The sequence below is a fragment of the Epinephelus fuscoguttatus genome, linkage group LG8 (assembly GCF_011397635.1).
Source record: "Epinephelus fuscoguttatus linkage group LG8, E.fuscoguttatus.final_Chr_v1".
In the NCBI taxonomy this organism is placed as follows: Eukaryota; Metazoa; Chordata; class Actinopteri; order Perciformes; family Serranidae; genus Epinephelus; species Epinephelus fuscoguttatus.
Window position 1 is genome coordinate 9094893 of NC_064759.1, and position 18456 is coordinate 9113348.

Here is an 18456-nt window from a genome sequence, read left to right on the forward strand (position 1 = left end):
TTGTGCCAGCAGCAGCAGCAGCCGCAGCAGCAAAAGGGCTCCAAGAAAGGGCCCGGCACGCCCCCCTTGCCCCGCTCGCTGCCCCTCTCCCCCTCCATATCCTTCACCCTGCCCCACTCGCCTGCCGCCTTCTCCTCCTCCTCCCCCTTCTCGTACTGGGGCGGAGACTGGAGGGCTGCCGGTTCGAGTCCAGTGGCAGGAGGAACGTATATCGCACCACTGCCCCCTGTTGAGGTATGTGACACAAACATGGCTGAAGCAGAGACACTGGCATATACAGTAGGAAGCCTGTAGCATCAAAACATGGAAACACCTCACTCCTCTCACTTGTGATTTCAAAAGTCTGTGTTCATATTCACAGAATTATTGGAACGGTGCACCTGAAAGGACCATACCAGTGCGTTTGCAAGTTTTAGCCCTTTAAATACAAACAATTTTCAAATGCATGCTGTGGATAATATTTGTCCATTTTGCCACTGGTCTCCATTCTTTTCCCGATGGTACGAAAACCAATTGGCAGGTTGTGTAAGCTGCATTAATGTTTGTCAGAGTTAATCACTGTGTGGCATTGCAGTTTAAAGTGCATATCATCTAAAAATTCTGCGCAGTATTTTGTTAATTTGTGTGTTTGCAGAATTAAACCGTCACCAATAAGGACATTAAATTATAGAACTTCATGAATATGCTCAGTAGAGGAGCCTCCTCGACACAGAAAGCTCTCAAATTCAGTGAAGTGTAGGCAGAAACAAACAGGTGGAAAAAAATAAACAAAAGGCAACACTGAAGTAAATAAATTATCATATAAAAAAAGGCCAAAATGAGTAACAATGTCGCCCACTATAGCCTATTATTATGGTAAATACCTAGTTTGAAAAATAGCTTTTCAGGGAATCATTTATTATTTTATTGTGCTTTATTTAGGTTTAATCTTTTTGTGTTTTTGCGTCATGCTATGCTGTTATTGTAAAGCACCTTGTAACAGTTTTGAAAAGAATAATTATTATGATTATTATTATCACTATTATCATTATTATTAGTGTCATTTAAGGTAAGGCCTGTTCACTGTGATGAAACACACAGCATAATTAAGTCTGCTGATGTAGTTTCATCTTGTCAAAAAGGAATGAAAACCAGTGGATGTCTGGAATGGCAAGAAAAGTTATAAATGGTTAACTGTGATCTGAAATAAATGGGACTTGTAGTAAATGGGTTAAAACATGTAAAACACCTGGTATGATTCTTTAATGTCGACAGAAGAGGAGCAATATAAAAAAGTGTTCTGTCACAGTTACTCCTGGGATCATCACGTCTTTTTTTTTTTTTTTTCAATACCAGAGACCACTTGAGTCAAAGAGGGAGAGAAGAGCTGGCAGCGAAACACATTTTTGTCTGTGGACAGAAATAATCTGTTTATTGTTTTATTCATGGCAACAGAAACTCAATCACAAGCTATCAAACGTGCACATAAAAGGACTTAAAGGATAGATTGGTGTCTTATTAAGTTTGTGCCAGTGGTCTGTGTTGCCCATCTCCTCTCCATTATTCCTCCTGGTATTTGCACACTGTCACTGTAGCTGGAAATAGCAGGACTTGTTTTTCTCCCTTCACAGGAAACTATTTGCCCATTTCACTGTTGTAGCATGAAAACAGCTTCAACAGACTTGAAAATTACAGGAGCCAGATAATCCATTAGAGTAAATGTGAAGCCCCACTTTGGCTTGGCCAAAGTTTTTTTTTTTTTTTTTTTTTTCCCTTCATACTGGCTGAGTTGAGTGTTTTCATATGAATATTTCAGGTTCTCTGATTGGATGAGCACGCCTGAAGAGCAGGAGGAGCGTCGCAGTCTAAACTCAAGATGCAGACAAAACTTTTCAACAGTCACAGATGGCCTTTGTGATTATCCTACATTTTGCTTACTGTACTGTAAATTGCCTGACACTGACAGGAGGATGTAGAAGTCTTGGTCAAGAAATGACTTCTAAGAAGTATTTTTTCTGAGACAAAGGTGTAGTGGCACCTGCTTAGACTTACCTCTGGGCTGCTGGATTTACCGTATTCCTCCCTAAAAACAGCCACAAATACTTAGCAGTGCACATTTTGCCAATGGATTTTACACTCTTGTGTTAACGGCCCTTGAGAAACTTTGGATCCCTAACTTTAGTCTTTAAGGCAGTGCCTCTTCCCAGGCAACAGAGAAACCCCAGTAAATCAGCACCAAGCCCATGCAGAAGAGCTGTCTTAACTATAAATATGAACACATATTAGACTTTATTAACAAGATAAAAGACTCATAATCATAACAAGCTAGTTGTTGATTGGAGGAAATATTCAGATCCTTTACTAGAGTAAAACGTAGCAGCGCTACAATATGAAAACAGTGCTGCAGGGATGATGATTATTTGTAGGCCAATCGAGATATTAGCATTTCCTGTGGTTCCCTTGTCAAAAAGCCAATGGGATTTTTCTATTGGATTTTGGATTGTTGCAGAACAAGCTCTGTGGCAAACACAAGGTTATAATACTTACATATTTTGTTCCAATAATCTTCACAAATGTCCACTACTTTTATGATTTTTGAAGCATAAATGCAGTAGCCAGCAATAAAAAGCTAACGTTAGGCAACAAATGAACTACAACACAGTTGCATGACTTAACGTCGCCCCCCACAGCACGGTGGGAAAGCCGTGTTCGGCGTTATGACGTGCTGTAGTCTCATTTAGCCACTTGTTAGCAACCACCTTTTTGGAGACACATAAAAGCTTCAAAACTCACAAGTGGAATATTTACTTTGGTATAATGTGTTGTGGAACAACACATGAAAATCTCTTAACTTGTGTTAACCACAGGCCTTATTTCAGGCATCTAACTAAAAACCCACTGACTTAAAGACGAGGCAACCAAAAGTGCTAAAATGCGAACTCATTTTCAGGTTTTAGGACTCATTCCTACACTGCATTTCAAGGGAAAGTAAGTAAAAGAATGTAAGTAGTATATTATGGGCTAATTGTATCTAAATTATCAAAGTTACAGTTCTCATAATGCAGGAAAATTGCTCTTGTTAGTGTCACACTTTTACAGGGCTGCAACTAATGATTATCTTCATTATCAATTAATCTACAGATTATTATGTTGAATAAATGCAGTGAAGTGAAAACTACATTATGTCTCTCTGAACTGTAGTAGGATATAAGTATAGGAACCCGAGTACATGTATTTTGTTACTTCCCACCACAGACAGCAGTTCATTTTATTCCATGTTTGACAATTAGCGTAAAAATTAAGCTACAAAATGTGGCCAGTAGCAAATGGGCCGAAACACTAAATGACACCAATATTCTCCTTTAAACTGGAAATGCACCAGAGTGACTTTGTGATGCAAACGCAGCCACTGAAGATGAAGTTTCCCCTTTCTCACTGTTACCTCCTTTCATTGTGATTCAGGCTTCTCTTTCTCTCTCTCTGTATTGAATACTTTAACTTTTGGAGACTTAAAGTGTCAGACGGAGCGGCTAATCAAATCAGATTTAGTCACGCAGGCTATTAGCTTGGAACCAGCAGATGGAGCCAAGTCTTTAGTCATATCCTCGAGACAGGCTTCAAAGCCATTTGACTCATGCCAGATGACGAGGTGTCATTTCCCTCCAGTCATTCTCCCACTCAATAATGCTGTTATGCTATAGGTATATAAATGATGTTACTGTGAGTCTCCGGGATGCACCTGAAAGCTTCTTTAAGGCACAGCGAGTGGTGCATAGGAAAGAGAAAGCACAAAGTGATATTTCATGCATGCTTTGAGCTCTAAAGTTACCTTCACAGCTATCAGTTTAAGGTTTAGAGTGTGGAAACAGCTTTGAACCGGTCTGCAAACGTAACAGTGTCATTGGTTCAGTTTTAAAATGCTATTAGTGGGCTGAGAAAGTGTCATTGGGTCGGAAATGTCACAGCATTTTAATGTGGTTTCATTTTTTCTGAGATATTTTTAAAGACTATATCTTGGAAAACAAGTGGAACAAGTGGCTTACTGCTACATTTTTGCATTTTGGTCACTTGCTGTTAAAGAATTAGAATTTTTTTTAAATTTTTGGTAGACTTAACACAAATTTCTTGTTTCACTTGTTCCCCATTTAAATGGATCAGTGTGCTGGACACTGTTGTAAAAACTTGTTATTTTTAAAGTTGTGATTCAAGCCTGTCCAGTCAGGTTTTTTGTAGGCAGGATGGTCCTGCAAACCAAGGGTCAGTCCCAATACCTTCACCTTCCATCCTGACGACTTGAGTGCATGTTCACACACTGCCAGAAGTCAAGTGTTTCCTAAATCTAAAAAATGCCAACACATGGTACACTCAAGCCCCTTTACCACTGGAAACAAACCCCACTAACATCTGGCTTTTGTATTCAATGAGACAAGTTACATTCGGCATTCGTTCCAAATGATTCTGCAGCAGTCACAAGTATTTATGGGCTCTAGCTCCAGTCGGCAGTGATGGAAATATGACACATGGGTGGTCCCGCTAATTTTAGCTCCTTTCCTGGCACGATGCAAGGACGTACCGCCACAAAACATCGTCTGTCCGCGTCTCAACAGAGCTCATTCATTGTTCAAAATTGAGGCACTGAGTTAGAAAGAGAGACTGAATAAGTAAAAGATATAAAAAGAAGTATCACCATAACATTTTCACTGGCCTCCATGCTACTTTCTACTGTTTACTAACCTGTTTTCCAGCCTGTCAGTGATGTCAGACATGACACACCGGGGGGGCTGTAACAGGGCTCTGGTTTACTGGAATCTGGAAAGGAGTTTGTCATCTATTTTTAAGGGGTTTTCCCACATTTAAAAACCCACATATTCATGTTAAGTTCGGTGGAAAAAGGGATCAATCTACAGGTAATTTTCACTTTTTCCCAAGACACCTTTGAATAGGAATTCAGAGCTAAATGTATCCCACAATTAACCAAGGTTTACTAGCTCCACACCAGTCCACGTGTATCGAGAGTACACCTTCAGGCTGGATTTCGGACTGACAACTAATTCAGCAGGAACAATATTCATATATAAACTATACAGAGTTATGGCCGAACCACAGATGGTTATTACTTGATATTAAAGGTCCAGTGCAGGATTTAGGGGGATTTATTGGCAGAAATGAAATATAATATTATAAGCGTGTCTTCTTTAGTGTGTAATCACCTGAAAATATAAATCATTTTGTTTTTTCGTTACCTCCAAATGAGCGGTTTATATCTACATAGAGAGCAGGTCCTCGTCTATAGAGTCCGCCATGGTTCTGCCCTGAAAGGACAAACCAAACACTGGCTCTATAAAGGGGAGTGTTTTTAGCGGTTAAATCACTGGGTCCATTTGTTTTGGAGAGGAAGAGACCTCTGTGGATAATTCAGCTCCCAGTTAAAATCCCCTGAACAATGAACACTGAAGAAATTCTAACTGGGAGCTGGTTGCAATCTGCAAGATCGCCTTATATTTTACACACTGATCCTTTGACAATCTGTTCCTCTTGGTGGGACTGATAGGAATAACATTGCATATTTGACACTCCCATGATAAACATGAAATATTCTTTAACCATAAATGTATCTTTCATGATACATAAAGCATGAAAAATAATCCTTCCAGATCAGTGGCTCCTAAAGTCTTTCACCACATTTTAAAAATCAATATTTATGTTGACCAAGTTTTCTCTTGAGTTTTTGATACATATCAAAGCAAGACAACAAAAAAATAAAAATAAAAAATTAAGTATTGAAATGAAAGCTGTTTAATATGCGGTCATGCCACAGCTGTGACATGACAGCTCACGGTTCCCACATGTCACCATAAAACAAAATGCTCTCTGGCTCGGGAGTTTTTCGGGAGCTCAGCAGTCACAAAAATAGTGACCATCAGAGCAAGAGATGGAAAGATTTGACACAGTAAACAGAGTTCAAAGAAATGCTGATACATCTCAGCCCTCAGAAGTCTGAGACAACTGAACTGAGCCGACCGACAGAGCTGAAATCAGACTGAACACGACTAAAGAGACAGACTGTCAGTGGAGTCAGAGCTGCAGGTTGTGTCTGGCTCACATGTACCAGTAAAATGCCTGCAGCCTTTTTTTGTTTGGTTCAGATTTTTTGTCCTTGTATTGAATTTAAACCCCAAAGAAAATGATATAAATGATAAATACATTTGACATAATACCATTTTTCACTGAACACATTGTTTAATGCAAATATTTCATTTGATTTCACTTTGTAGTCAGACATTGTTTTAATGTGTCTTGTTACCCTAGAACTTAAACTGTTCCACATAAATACAAAAATACTAAACAACATTTAACCAAACAACAAAACTATGCTACAAACATTACATACCAGACATTATGAAAAGTGGATGCAGTGCAGCAAATAAATCATTCCCTATTACATTCAGTGATCGACCCAGGCACGCTGAGGCTGCTTAGAATATGATTTAATAGGTTGACAGACTGAGGAACAAAAGTGTTTCTCAACCTTTTCAATCGAGCCTGTGGGACTCTAAATCTGAGTCACGCCAAGCTGATATCGTTCAAATAAAATGTAAGAGGGGTTAGATGTAATATTACCAGCCAGAGACGACATTCTTTAGTGGATGCAGTTTGGAAACTTGAGTCAAATGTTTGACTCATAATCTTTGTGCAGATATATAGCAGTCCAGCCAGTCTAGATTTAACCTGAACTAAAAGAAAACAGCACCATGCACCATTAAGGGTACATTTACTGCCATAAAAAGTGACTCAAATAAAAGTGAAAATTGCAACTTGAGAAACCTACTCAAGTAAAAGTAAAAAAGTATATGAGTAATAAATAATGCAATGTACAAGTTCCTTTCCATTTTAATATTTTAAGGGTGAGTAGGCCTGTGCAAAATAATGGAAAAACAGCACTTATTGATACAACTTTATTTATTTTAAAGAAAGTAGAGCAAGTAGGCTTCAGTAAACAAATAAGGATAGCCTGTAGCCCCTTTAACACTGCCAGATTTTCCGCGAATGTTGGGCCGTTTTGCCGGCAAGATGCGAGCGTCTAGACACACAGAACCAGATTGGCGAGTTGATCCAAGGTGCCCGATTTTCTGCCTCGTAGGGTAGTCATATTGGCGGCCTTCTGCAACAGGAGGGGCTGTTGAAGACTTGTGGGAGGAGCTGTTGATGACGCCGCACGTGCGAGCCACTGGCGGTGGATAAACAGGAAACAGCTGATAGAAGGAAGGAAGGAACAAGCAGCTAGTAGCAAAGGGGGAAACTGGGGAAAGATGAGCAACTGGGGAGACAAGGAATTGCGCGCCCTCCTTGCCCTCGCAAATGAAATGGACGGTGAAGAACGGGCCGACTTACAAGAGAATCGCTGAAGGACTGACCAGCCGCGGCTTCCCTTGGAGTACATCACTGTTTACATCACATGCTGAGCTACACGTTTTGTTACTTGCTCACGCCCCCCATTGCCCCGAAAAAGGCACATTCTGTATAAACAAAAGTAGGTAGGCGGCATTTTGCTGCACTCCCCAATTTTGTTTTTATACTGCCAATGCTGAAAAAATACTGATTGGGCTTTCCTGCAAATTTGCACAGTTCCTATTTAAAAAGGGCTTATAGCTACATTTGGCCAATGGCTCCACCCTGTCTCCGTGTGTTCCTCTCTGCTCCTTTCATCCTTATAACATCAAACTTTAACATTACACATGAAAAAATTAACATTAACTAGTGAACTACAGTTTTGCCTACAGTATGTGCAGCTTGTGCCTGAAGAGGAGTTTTTAAAAGCGAGCATGTCAGTGTTTTTCGGAAGGCACAGCAAGCGTTTCATCATGTACAGTAGCTGCTGTACTTTTTAGATTTTGGTTGAATAAGTGCAGCCAGATGTGGTCAGGGATTGTCGCTGAAAGCTGCCTCTTGTTCTGGGTTTTGCTTCGTCATTATCACACCACGCTCAAAAGACAGGCAGCTGGCAAATTGGCATCTACAGTAGAGGTGCTCCTCCTGCGTCACCCCCCACCCCCCACCTCCCCAAGCTCAATCCTCGCATTTAGAGCAGACTAGTTGTAACAAAGGTATAAATCACAGATGTAGTGAAGTAAAAAAATAGATGACTGGGCAAAAAATATACCTCAGGTAAATATTATGTGTAGTAAAAAAAAAAAAAAAAAGAAAGAAACTTAAAAAATACTACTTCCTTAAAAAAATTACTTTTCTAGTCATGTGCATGACTTGTAGTTGGCACTTGACTTCAAATTCTGCTCCTGTGGGTATTGGGACGGACCCCATGTCATGTTCTCCCTTATGGATGAACATTTTAAGGCTCCAGTGTCTCAGATTGATCATGTAGGGAAGCTCATGTAGGACAAACTGCACCGCTGTGTGAGACTTATGCTGCTGAGCCTGTTGTTGGACTGTATGGCTCACCGCTGCCCACCACAGGATCTGTTACAACACTGCAGTTCTCTGTGACCGGTGGACATGTGTGGGTGTATGATTTCTTTGTTGATAATAAATTTACCTTGTGCTCTCCCCCATCATGCATCCTGTGTTTCATTGGTGTGCGTCTCCATCTGATTTTGGTGTTACTTTAAAACATCTGACACAAACCACACTGGGAATCGTCTGTCTTTATTTTACTACCATACATATCAATCTGTTTCCTTGTACCGTACCTGACTCTCTCTTCACCACATCACTCACTTCTTCTCTGTAACTTCACGCCATGCACATCCTCCCTTTCCACCTCCATCTGTCTACCCTTGTTGTTGCTCTCCTCCTCCACCACCCGCTCCAGAGTTTCCTCAGTAGAAGGTTGAAGGGCTCCATCAAGAGGGCTAAGAGTCAGCCCAAACTGGACCGAACCAGCAGTTTCCGCCACATGATCCTCCCCCGCTTCCGCAGTGCCGACCAAGACAGGTGAGCTGTTGAGCATGTGAGAGTGATTTCAAGCATGCATATGTGGATTAATCTGCTCTGTCTGGCTGTGTTTGGCTGTGCTAATCTGCAAACACTGTGCAGTTGCATTTATGTATGAAATCAATTTTTGTCTTTTTCCTCCCAGCCTGTTTGTGCAAATGTTACGGCATCAAAAACTATTTACTTTTCCATCTACTTATACAATTTAAAGCTCTCCCTGATTGAAACAGGAAGTTGGGATAGGGCACAACACAGTTAGTGGTCATTTAAAAGTGTAAATGAGTTCAGTTAGGCAAAAAATGCAGGTTATATCAGACAAGAAATGTGGAGGATGATGCAGCTCAGAATTTTGTAATGACATTACTGTGTTAGGCATGTTAATGGCTACATGAAAATGTGCCTTGTTTTGCAGAAAGCTGAAGCATTAGATACAATATTTTATATTGTATCACAGACACACACTGAGATAGACTGGCAATCTATATCAATCTGTCTCAACCTCTTTCTATCTCTTCATAATTCAGTCTATCTATCTTCATCCATCATTGCTATAAATTGATGTTTATTTTACACTCTCAGTGTCACTTACAATTAAAACACTCAGCACTGTTGCTGTTTCTCTGCCGGGGTGATGAAAAAACATCCCCCTCTCTCCATGGCAACCAGCAGACAGCCATATGGCGGCTGTACAGACCATAATGAGTCAGTGGGAGATATGCTTAATTATACCTCCTCTCTTCTGTATCATGTACATAGTTGTAGCAGCACTGGCATTCTTCAGGCACAGCAGCACCAGAGTTACACAGAGAAATTTTGAAGGAAAACGTCCTCAGCGTGTCGGACTTTAGAAGCTTGTGATGGAAAGTTGTTATTTGGAAGAGGAAAAAGATGATTAATGACACGATATACTACATCAATTTTCAAGTTTTCAGCTTTCAATTAATGTTGTCTAGCTTTTTGATAATACAGATGAAATTAATTCTAAGTGCGACATCAGATTGGTGTTTTTGTGAAATATTTTGACTGAGTTTCGGCCTCTTTTGCACAAAAACAAAATAATTTCCTCCTCATCTTCTCTATATCTACAGCTCCACAGTGATGAATGGTGAATATGTTTTAAGTGAAATAAATGAAGGAGGCTGTTATTTACCTGAATTGCGCAACTGGTAAACAGTACTTTATTAGAAAAGGAGGTTGTGAGGTCACACACTCAGACGCACGGGTACAGAGGGAAGGCAGTCGGCTTAACGCTGTACAATATTTATTGTTGCTCACACACAACGCACACATATACACATGAGCCGGCCCAGCTCCAGCTCAGACTCTCTGGCTCACTGGCCTTCGCTCTCTCTCTCTCTCTCTCTCTCTCTCTCTCTCTCTCTCTCTCTCTTGCTCTCGCGGCCCTACCGTTCACTCTCTTCCCGGACCCAGCCTACTGCAAGAGAGAACCAGAACCAGGTTACCAGCATGCTTTTATGGTTTGACTGTGATTACCTGGTTCTGTCCAGCTGTCTGATCGCCGGCTGAGACACTCCCCCTCCCTCCTCCAGCAGCCGGCAACTCAACCACACCCCGCTGCCACAGAGGTGTTAACAGTATTTTGTCTAGACTGACGAAAGAGACAACTTTTCACAGCCTGCTCTCACCGAGAAACTACCCCATGTCGGCCATGCAAGTAGCTTGTTACGACCCGTACCTTAGGTGGCGCCCTCTAGTGACCCTAATAAATCTTTACAGGAGCAGAGGAGGTGATGTGCTGTGGTATAAAAAGCGATAGAAGTCTGCGTAATGTTGTACGAATAGTCCCTACAGTGTGGGCGGGAGGGATGGTGGATTGGTCAAACACTCACAGGACTTCCATTCAGGAGACCAGAGTTGGCGTCCTGAAGTCAACGTTGAATTCCTGTAATAATGTAATGTAGCCTAGTGTGCTAGCATTTGTAGCATGCCACTCTAGTGACAAATGTGTCATGTCAGATGTGACATCTGTCACATGACATACATTTATTTAAGTTAGTGACAAAAGCACTAATTTAATGCCAAACCATGATGTTTTTCCAAAACCTCACCAGGTAGTTTTGGAGTTTTTGGAGTCATTTCATGACGTTAATGACGTATTTAAAAACTGCAACCACTAGATCAGTCATATATGTTGTTTTAGGGCCAGTCATATAGTTCATTTTGAAAGTCAGTGGAAATCTACCTCTTCTGTCATTTAGGTATGAGAGAGCATTGACTTTTCAACTTTTCCCCCCTAGCGTTGAGTGATATTGTTTGTGGCGCTGTTGTAAAGGCAACTAGATCACTTTCCATTTTGCTCAGAGTCTAGCAAGTACCAGTAAAACCAGACACACTTTGATTTTTCCAAAATTACTGTGATTGTTCCACTGTCCGCCATTTCCACTGCTGGGGATAGTAGCTGCAAAGAACTTAGAATGATACTCTTTAGATACTGATCCCTATTGATCATAGAGTGTTTAAAAATAATGGACGTAGCTACTGTGATGGCACCCATTGCTTTCTGGGCTGCCATTTTGAGGCTTCGAGTTCGGTTTTTCTGCTGTGGCAATCTTGGGTTTTTGTTTTTTTTTCTGGAGCCAAAAGTGACCATACTTGGATGAGAGGGTGGAACTGTGAAGGAACGAGGAGTGGATCTGACTTGTAAACTGTAGCGCCACCTTGCCGACAATCTGTCACTCAAGTGGCCCTTCCCTTAATTACGCGTAACTTTGAGCCATTATAAACTGTAAACAGTTGAGTTGTATAAAAATCCACCCCCTGTACATTTGTCATGAATGTTGAAATTAGCTGTAGAGACCAGAACTGTATTTGTACAAGGCTGTAAACATGCTCATTTCTGTTATTAAGTTGGGCATTTTAACATGGGGGTGTATGGGGATTTAGTTTGTTTTGGAGCCAACCTCAAGTGGCCATTTGATGAACTGCATTTTCTCCACATTGGCTTCATTTTTCAGCCTCAAGGGCTGCCACTTGCTACTCAAAGCTGCCAGGGAAAACAAAAGAGCTGTCCTCTTTCTGTTTTGGTTGCACAATGCTTGACGCACTTTTTTTGGTGCTGTATATTGAGCCTTCATTTTCCCAGGATATCATCCACGGTGGCAGACAGAATTGCATAGTGAAAGTGAGGCTTATAGGGGACCAATCTAAACATCAATGGTGTCATTATTGCATAGCCAATATATTGTACAATCAACGGTTACTTTATAATGATACGTTAAAGCAAAACTTGTCTATTTCCAACTTAAAAAGTTATTAGTTTGGTCTATAAAATGTCACAAAATACTGGAAAATCACTATTTTAACAACTAGACTTCCCTAAACCCAAATGTGACATATTCAGAATAGTTTGTTTTGTTTAAATAACAATCCAAACCCAAAGTTATTCACTTTCACTGTCACATAAGATAAAAAAAAGAACAGCAACTCGTCACATCTGAGTACCTGGAACTAGAGTTTGCATTTTTACTTGAAAAATGACTCAGTACATTCTCAAAATAATTGGCAATTAACTTTCTGTCGATCGACAAATGAATGAGTCCACTAATGGTTCTAAGCTTTAATTTTGTCCATTCAGTTTATCTGTAAGCTCCCACGGGACAGCTACAGCCAAGACAAACTCAAACTTCAAATGTGAACAAGGTCATCTTGATAAACTGAACACGGGGCAACGGTGCACTCAGGAGAGCTTTTCTGAGCCAGGTGTCTGCCAAGGTGCGTTTCCACATGATTTATTCATTTGAGAAGGTTGTGGATGTCTATTATCCCCGGCTGTTCTGAGGAGACAGAACGGACAAAAAAGTCAAGAGTCGAAGTTGAAGTCGAGGTTATTTGCCATTTTCACAGCTCTTGGTTTACTCTGGATGTTTTTCGCCAGGCATGTCGGTGAACATCTGCAGCTCTGATCGTTATTATTCTCTTTTTTTATCCTTTGTTTATCCAGGGAGGGTTTGTTGAGAACACATGCTGTTTTTCAGCATGGGCTGAAATTCATGCAGTCATTAACGTGCCTCCGAGCTCCCAAACAGGCTATAAAACAATGTTTGTTTTTTTTTTGCATCTTTTTTTCCATTATTACTTTTAATTGATAGTTTCTCTTCCCTTTACAATACTGTAGGTCACCCTGTCACATAACTCTGGCATAAATATGCTGTATAAATTAGCCTGTTCTTTTTTTAGCAGAGCATCAGTGTCCTAAGATGACCTAAATGCAAATTCAAGATTTTTTTTCCAGCAAAGAATAAAGTTTTTTCATAACCAGAGTACTTTTTCAAGATAACAGTTTAATTGGTTAGCCTACAAAATGTCACAAAATAGTAAAGGCCTGTCACAGCCAAAGGGGATTTCTACTCGATACTCGATTTGCAATCGTACAGTATAACAGCCCAGTCACCAGAAGAAAATGCTGGCATTGTATGTTTCTGCAAACCATAACCACATTACATTTGCACATATCAAATGTATCATATCAGTGTTTCTAAAGTGACACAGTATATGAGCTGATTTTGTCATCAGGAGGTTGAGGGGATGCTAGATGGTATGTCACCTAGGCAAGACACCTGCCAGACTGCAGACCACTGTTGAAGTCTGACAAACAACAAAACAAGTTGTGTTTTAGTGAGTTATAGCTGTTTGCAGTGGCTTTTTAGCCACCAGACATGGATGGTTTTTGGGAACCTATTCCTGTTTTAGATGCAGCTTTTTCCGGCACTATTTTTTGGGTGTTTCATAGCAGCCTATTGCTGTTTTTCCAGCTGCGTTTTAGGCACCAAGTGTAGGTGTTCTATAGCAACTTGGCGCTGTTTCACCAGCACGGATAGTGGCATGAAAGTTGACCAGTTGTTTTCTACCGAGACATCTCTGCTTTTCTTGTCGGGATTGTGCCCCTAAAATCAGGCATTTTAAGCCAGAACCTGACCTTTACCTAACCATAACCAAGTGGTTTTTGTGCCTACATCAGGGGTAGGCAACCTGCAGCTCTGGAGCCACATGCAGCTCTTTAGTCACTCTCAAGTGGCTTCCTGCAGCTTTGACCAAAAAAAAAATAAAAATAAATAAATAAATAAATAAATAAATAAATATATGGAAATGAATAATTTTTTTTTTGTTTTGTTTTTTTTTTTGTTTTTTACATTTTAATTTTCATTTATCAGTGTGTAGGATGAAAGTGATTCTGACATTCTCCAATTGTAAAAATGTACCTGTACACCAAATTAAAAAAAGTTCCAACATTTTGGCAACTAAAATACTCGTCAGTTATCGCTCGTCAGCCCAGCGCCTTATCCTCTACATTTTGCCAAATCTCAATAGTGGTGGCTACAGTAGGCTTGAGTCTCCCTCGCTAGGCTGGTTCTGGATTTCAAATCCAAAAAAAGAAAAGTTTTGGAAGATAACAGAATATAATTGTGCGTGAAGAGATTTGTTTACTTTTACCGCCAACTCGGCAAAGTTGAAGTTCCAAATAATCATAAATAGCCGACTGCAGTGCCACCTGGTGGTATTACATATTCATGAATGCTCATTTAGACCTATTCATAATGTTGACAGGCTCATTTAGATTTAATAAGCTGTGTTATCTTCATTATAAGGCTTATTATGTTTTGTGACTCCGGAGAGATTATTTTAAATTATTTTTAGTCAGAAATGGCTCTTTTGCTAGTGAAGGTTGTTGACCCCTGGCACACATCAACCACAGCATTGTTGAAACGTAAAGTTTGAACATATCTGCTACCAAATAACATGCAGGAATAATATATCTTCAGGTTGCAGAAAGGTACAATTCCATCATTTTTTCTGGTTGATGTAGTTGCATTTAGAGAAGAGAAAAGTAGCAAATCCTCCCCTTTGAGAATTTAGAACCAGCAAATGTTTGGTTCTTTTGCTTTATAAATCATTGAAATGATGATCAATTATTAAACTATTTTTTGTCATTTGCCTTCATTTAGCTTCACATGACTGTGACATTCTTTAGACCAGTGGTTTTCAAACTTTTTGTGCCCAACGCACACCAAAGGGCAAGCCGAAATCTCAAGGCACACCTGTGTACATCGGTGCACAATAGCTTCTATGACGTGTGTTATCACTCTTACACAACATAAATGTTTGTTTTTATTACTAATATCAAATAAGAATTTACAACCAACTATTGCTCATGAAATATTTTTTAAGAAAATGATTCAGTAATTCATTTTAACATTTTAAAATTACATCAAAGCGCTCAAAATGCATCCATTTAAACAGGAAGTAATAAAAGATATTGTAAGATAACGTGATGTGTCACACACTTAGAACTCCCTTCCACGAACGGCGACAAATAGGTTCCCTGTGAAGTTTTTCTAGATTAAATTACACTTTTTCACCAGACTTTGCCTCTTTATTAGGAAATAAATAAATAAATAAATAAATACGAGCTGCAACTAACATTTCTTTCCGTTATGGATTCATCTGCTGATGATGTTTCTGACTAATCGGTTGATCATTTAGTCCACGAATTGAAGCTCAAGGTGATGTCCTCAAATGTCTTGCTTTGTTTATCTAAAGGCCCCAAAAACCAAGTGTTTATTGAAACGAATAAAATGATTTAAAACAGTGGAAAGCAGAAAATCCTGTTATTGATCAAACTGAAAGGAGCACATTCTGACCTTTGTGATTGTTTAATGGCTTCAAAACGGCTGCTGATTAATTCTCTGCCAATGGACTAATTGATTAATTGACTAATCGTTTCAGCTCTGCTCACATAGTTTTTAGTTCGGGTTAAAATTTTTAGTGTTGCGTTGGCTGCCAGACGTGTTCTGCTTTAGTTCACTGCACCGTGTTCTCAATATTTTAAAATTTGACATATTGTATCTGCTAAGTGAATCGTTGTTTCCAGTCTATCATCGCTGGTGCTGAGGTTGTTTTCTCAGATGTGAGGTTCATGAGTCGTGACATGTTGAATAAAATTTGCAAGGTGTGTGTGTGTGTGTGTGTGTGTGTGTGTGTGTGTGTGTGTGTGTGTTGTCTTTTCATGTTTGACTCTTCCTGCACTTGAGCTCCCTGCTGAGACCTTGCATAGACCTTTTTTCACCTCCAGCGCTCTTGCTCTCTTCTCGGTCCCTCTTTCCACCTCCCCTCCGCTAATCCATGCTCTCACTTTCTTCCTCTCCAAAGGATCCACTGTTTACATAATCAAAGTGATTTCCTCCGAGAGGTCTTCCTTCCCGATCCCCTCACTCCTCACCCCTTCCTCTCCCAGTGTTTCCTTCTCTCACATCCTCTTATGACCTCCCCCACTCTTTCTCTTTTCTTCTCTGTATTCCCCTCAATCTGACTCATTCCTTTGGGTCTATTTTTATCTCTCCCTCTCTCTCTCTCTCTCTCTCTCTCTCTCTCTCTCACCCCCCCGGTCCACTTCATGTAATCAGTGCTCTGTTGATGAACGTTGTGATTGAACATAGACAAAAGCAGTGCGAGAAGCAGAGGGTCGGACGCAGCACGGAGGACATACAGTACCTTTTCTTTCTCTCATTTTCCTTATCTCCATCCTCCCTTCTCTTCTCTGAGTGGCTTCGTCACACCTGACCGTCCCTCCTTGCTCTCCGGTTAGACTCCCTGTGTCATCATACGTCTGTCTAAGTAACTGCAGAGCTAGCCTGTGATTTTACATGCCTCTGTGTGTGCATGTGTGTGGGAGTGAACGTGTAGGTGAGCATGATGGATGGGCTTTAGCGGACACCTTGTTCTCTTGTGTGTGTGTCAGGATTAATTATTACTAAGAGTTGTCTTGAAATATTGCGTGTAGAGTTTAAAATGTTTTTGCCTGGAGGAAAAAGAATTTATCTGTGAGGACAACTTAAGTTCAGATATCTGCTGCCACCAGTCATCTTAAAATTTTGGCTCATCGAAGTGAAGGAAAAAAACAAGCTGTGATGCATTGTGGAAAAAAAAATCCTTGTGATCGTGTTATTTCAAACAAGGTTATGAGTGATTCAGAATAAGTTCACAGGATCAGTCACTTTGCTGTCCATTCTGTTTACTGGATTGTCTTAGAAATTCAACTAACGAACCTTGTGTTATGAGAGGCTCGCTCAGTCCGTCCACTTAGAGCTGCCTGTTAAATATTTTAGAATGGAAAGTTTCAAAATATCCATTATTTTTCAGTGCTTGATATTTCATTTGTAGCTTTGGCTAACTGAGTTACTTGCTGTCGACTGCCGAAACAGCAGGGTGTCTGCAGGTCCTTAAAAACTCTTAAAATGTCTTATGATGTCTTAAAAGTCCAGTTTGTAATATTTAGGAACATCTATTGAGCAGAAATGGTGTATAATATTCATAACTAACTTTTTCTTAGTGTATAAACACCTGGAAATAAGAATCACTGTGTATTTCTTACCTTAGAATGAGCCGTTTATGTCTACAAATGGAGTTCGCTTCACAGAGTTCACCATGTTGTTTCTACGGTAGCCCAGAATGGACAAATCAAACACTGGCTTTGGATAGAACCATTTGTGTCTTCAGGTTTTCACGTCAGCCACCGTAGTTCTCCTGCACACTTGTCACACGAGAGAAGTTTCAGTTCTATAACGTCACGACAAGATGCCACTAAATGCCTCACTGGACCTTTAAATGTAATTTTATAAATATTAGGCCTTAAAAGTAAAAATAGTCTTAAACTCCATTTCATTTAATTTATCTGCTCTTTCCATTCTCCATCTTTCCCATCCTTTCTATTCTTTTATTCTTTCAAAATGAGTCCAACTTTTCTGCATAAAACTCTTCTACCTGAACCTAATACTGTGTTTTTACTTTATACCTGCACTTACCTGGCAAAATGTAACCTTACTCACTCAAATAACCATCTTTCTACATAACTCTTTCTAACATACTCACCTCTGCAGAGGACCACATATATACTTAACTTTATACTCACCATGCTTGAATAAAAACAGATGATTGTTCTACAAATCAAGTCTCAAAATTGGTTAAAACATTTTGAAAAGCATTAAATTCAAGTGTCTGATACCTGTAAACACCCAGGAACAGTTACAGTAAATCAGTGTAGGCAACATCTTGGCAGCACCAACGGAAATCTAAAATATCTGTCATGATTTGTCGTGAACAAAAAACGAAAAATTTGATTTGTGGTGTTTTTTCTTGCCTTCATAAATGGAGGCTGCAGTAAAAATAGAGGAAGTTATCACCATTTTGTGTGTGGAATATTTTCTGATATTCAACTTCACAGACTGACACGTCTTGTGTTACCAGCTGAGAGTCTTTTTCTTGGCACTGAATATTCATAAACAGATATTGGGGATGTGTTAATAGCCCCTTTATTACCATATTTCCACATATTGTGCAGCACTCACACGCCTGTTTGTTTCAGCACAGAGATAAATATGAAGAAACTGGAGTTTTGGGGATTTATTATTATCACATACTATAATTTTCATGCATTGGCAAACAGAAATTTGCTGTAGATTTTTATACACAGAAGTGAAGTGTAATGCAACCTTCAATAAAAGAGCCTCTCCT

At 39.9% G+C, this 18456-nt stretch overlaps 1 protein-coding gene across 12 annotated transcripts in view; it reads left to right on the forward strand.

The window, feature by feature from the left end:
• The window catches only part of syngap1b (synaptic Ras GTPase activating protein 1b), a 217134-nt gene that overhangs the window by 149151 nt on the left and 49527 nt on the right, over positions 1-18456 (forward strand). For all 12 annotated transcript variants that reach the window (XM_049582897.1, XM_049582902.1, XM_049582905.1 and 9 more), the window contains one exon: positions 8807-8928. In XM_049582897.1, coding sequence (XP_049438854.1) covers positions 8807-8928 — 122 coding nt within the window. The remainder of the gene's footprint in view (positions 1-8806; positions 8929-18456) is intronic.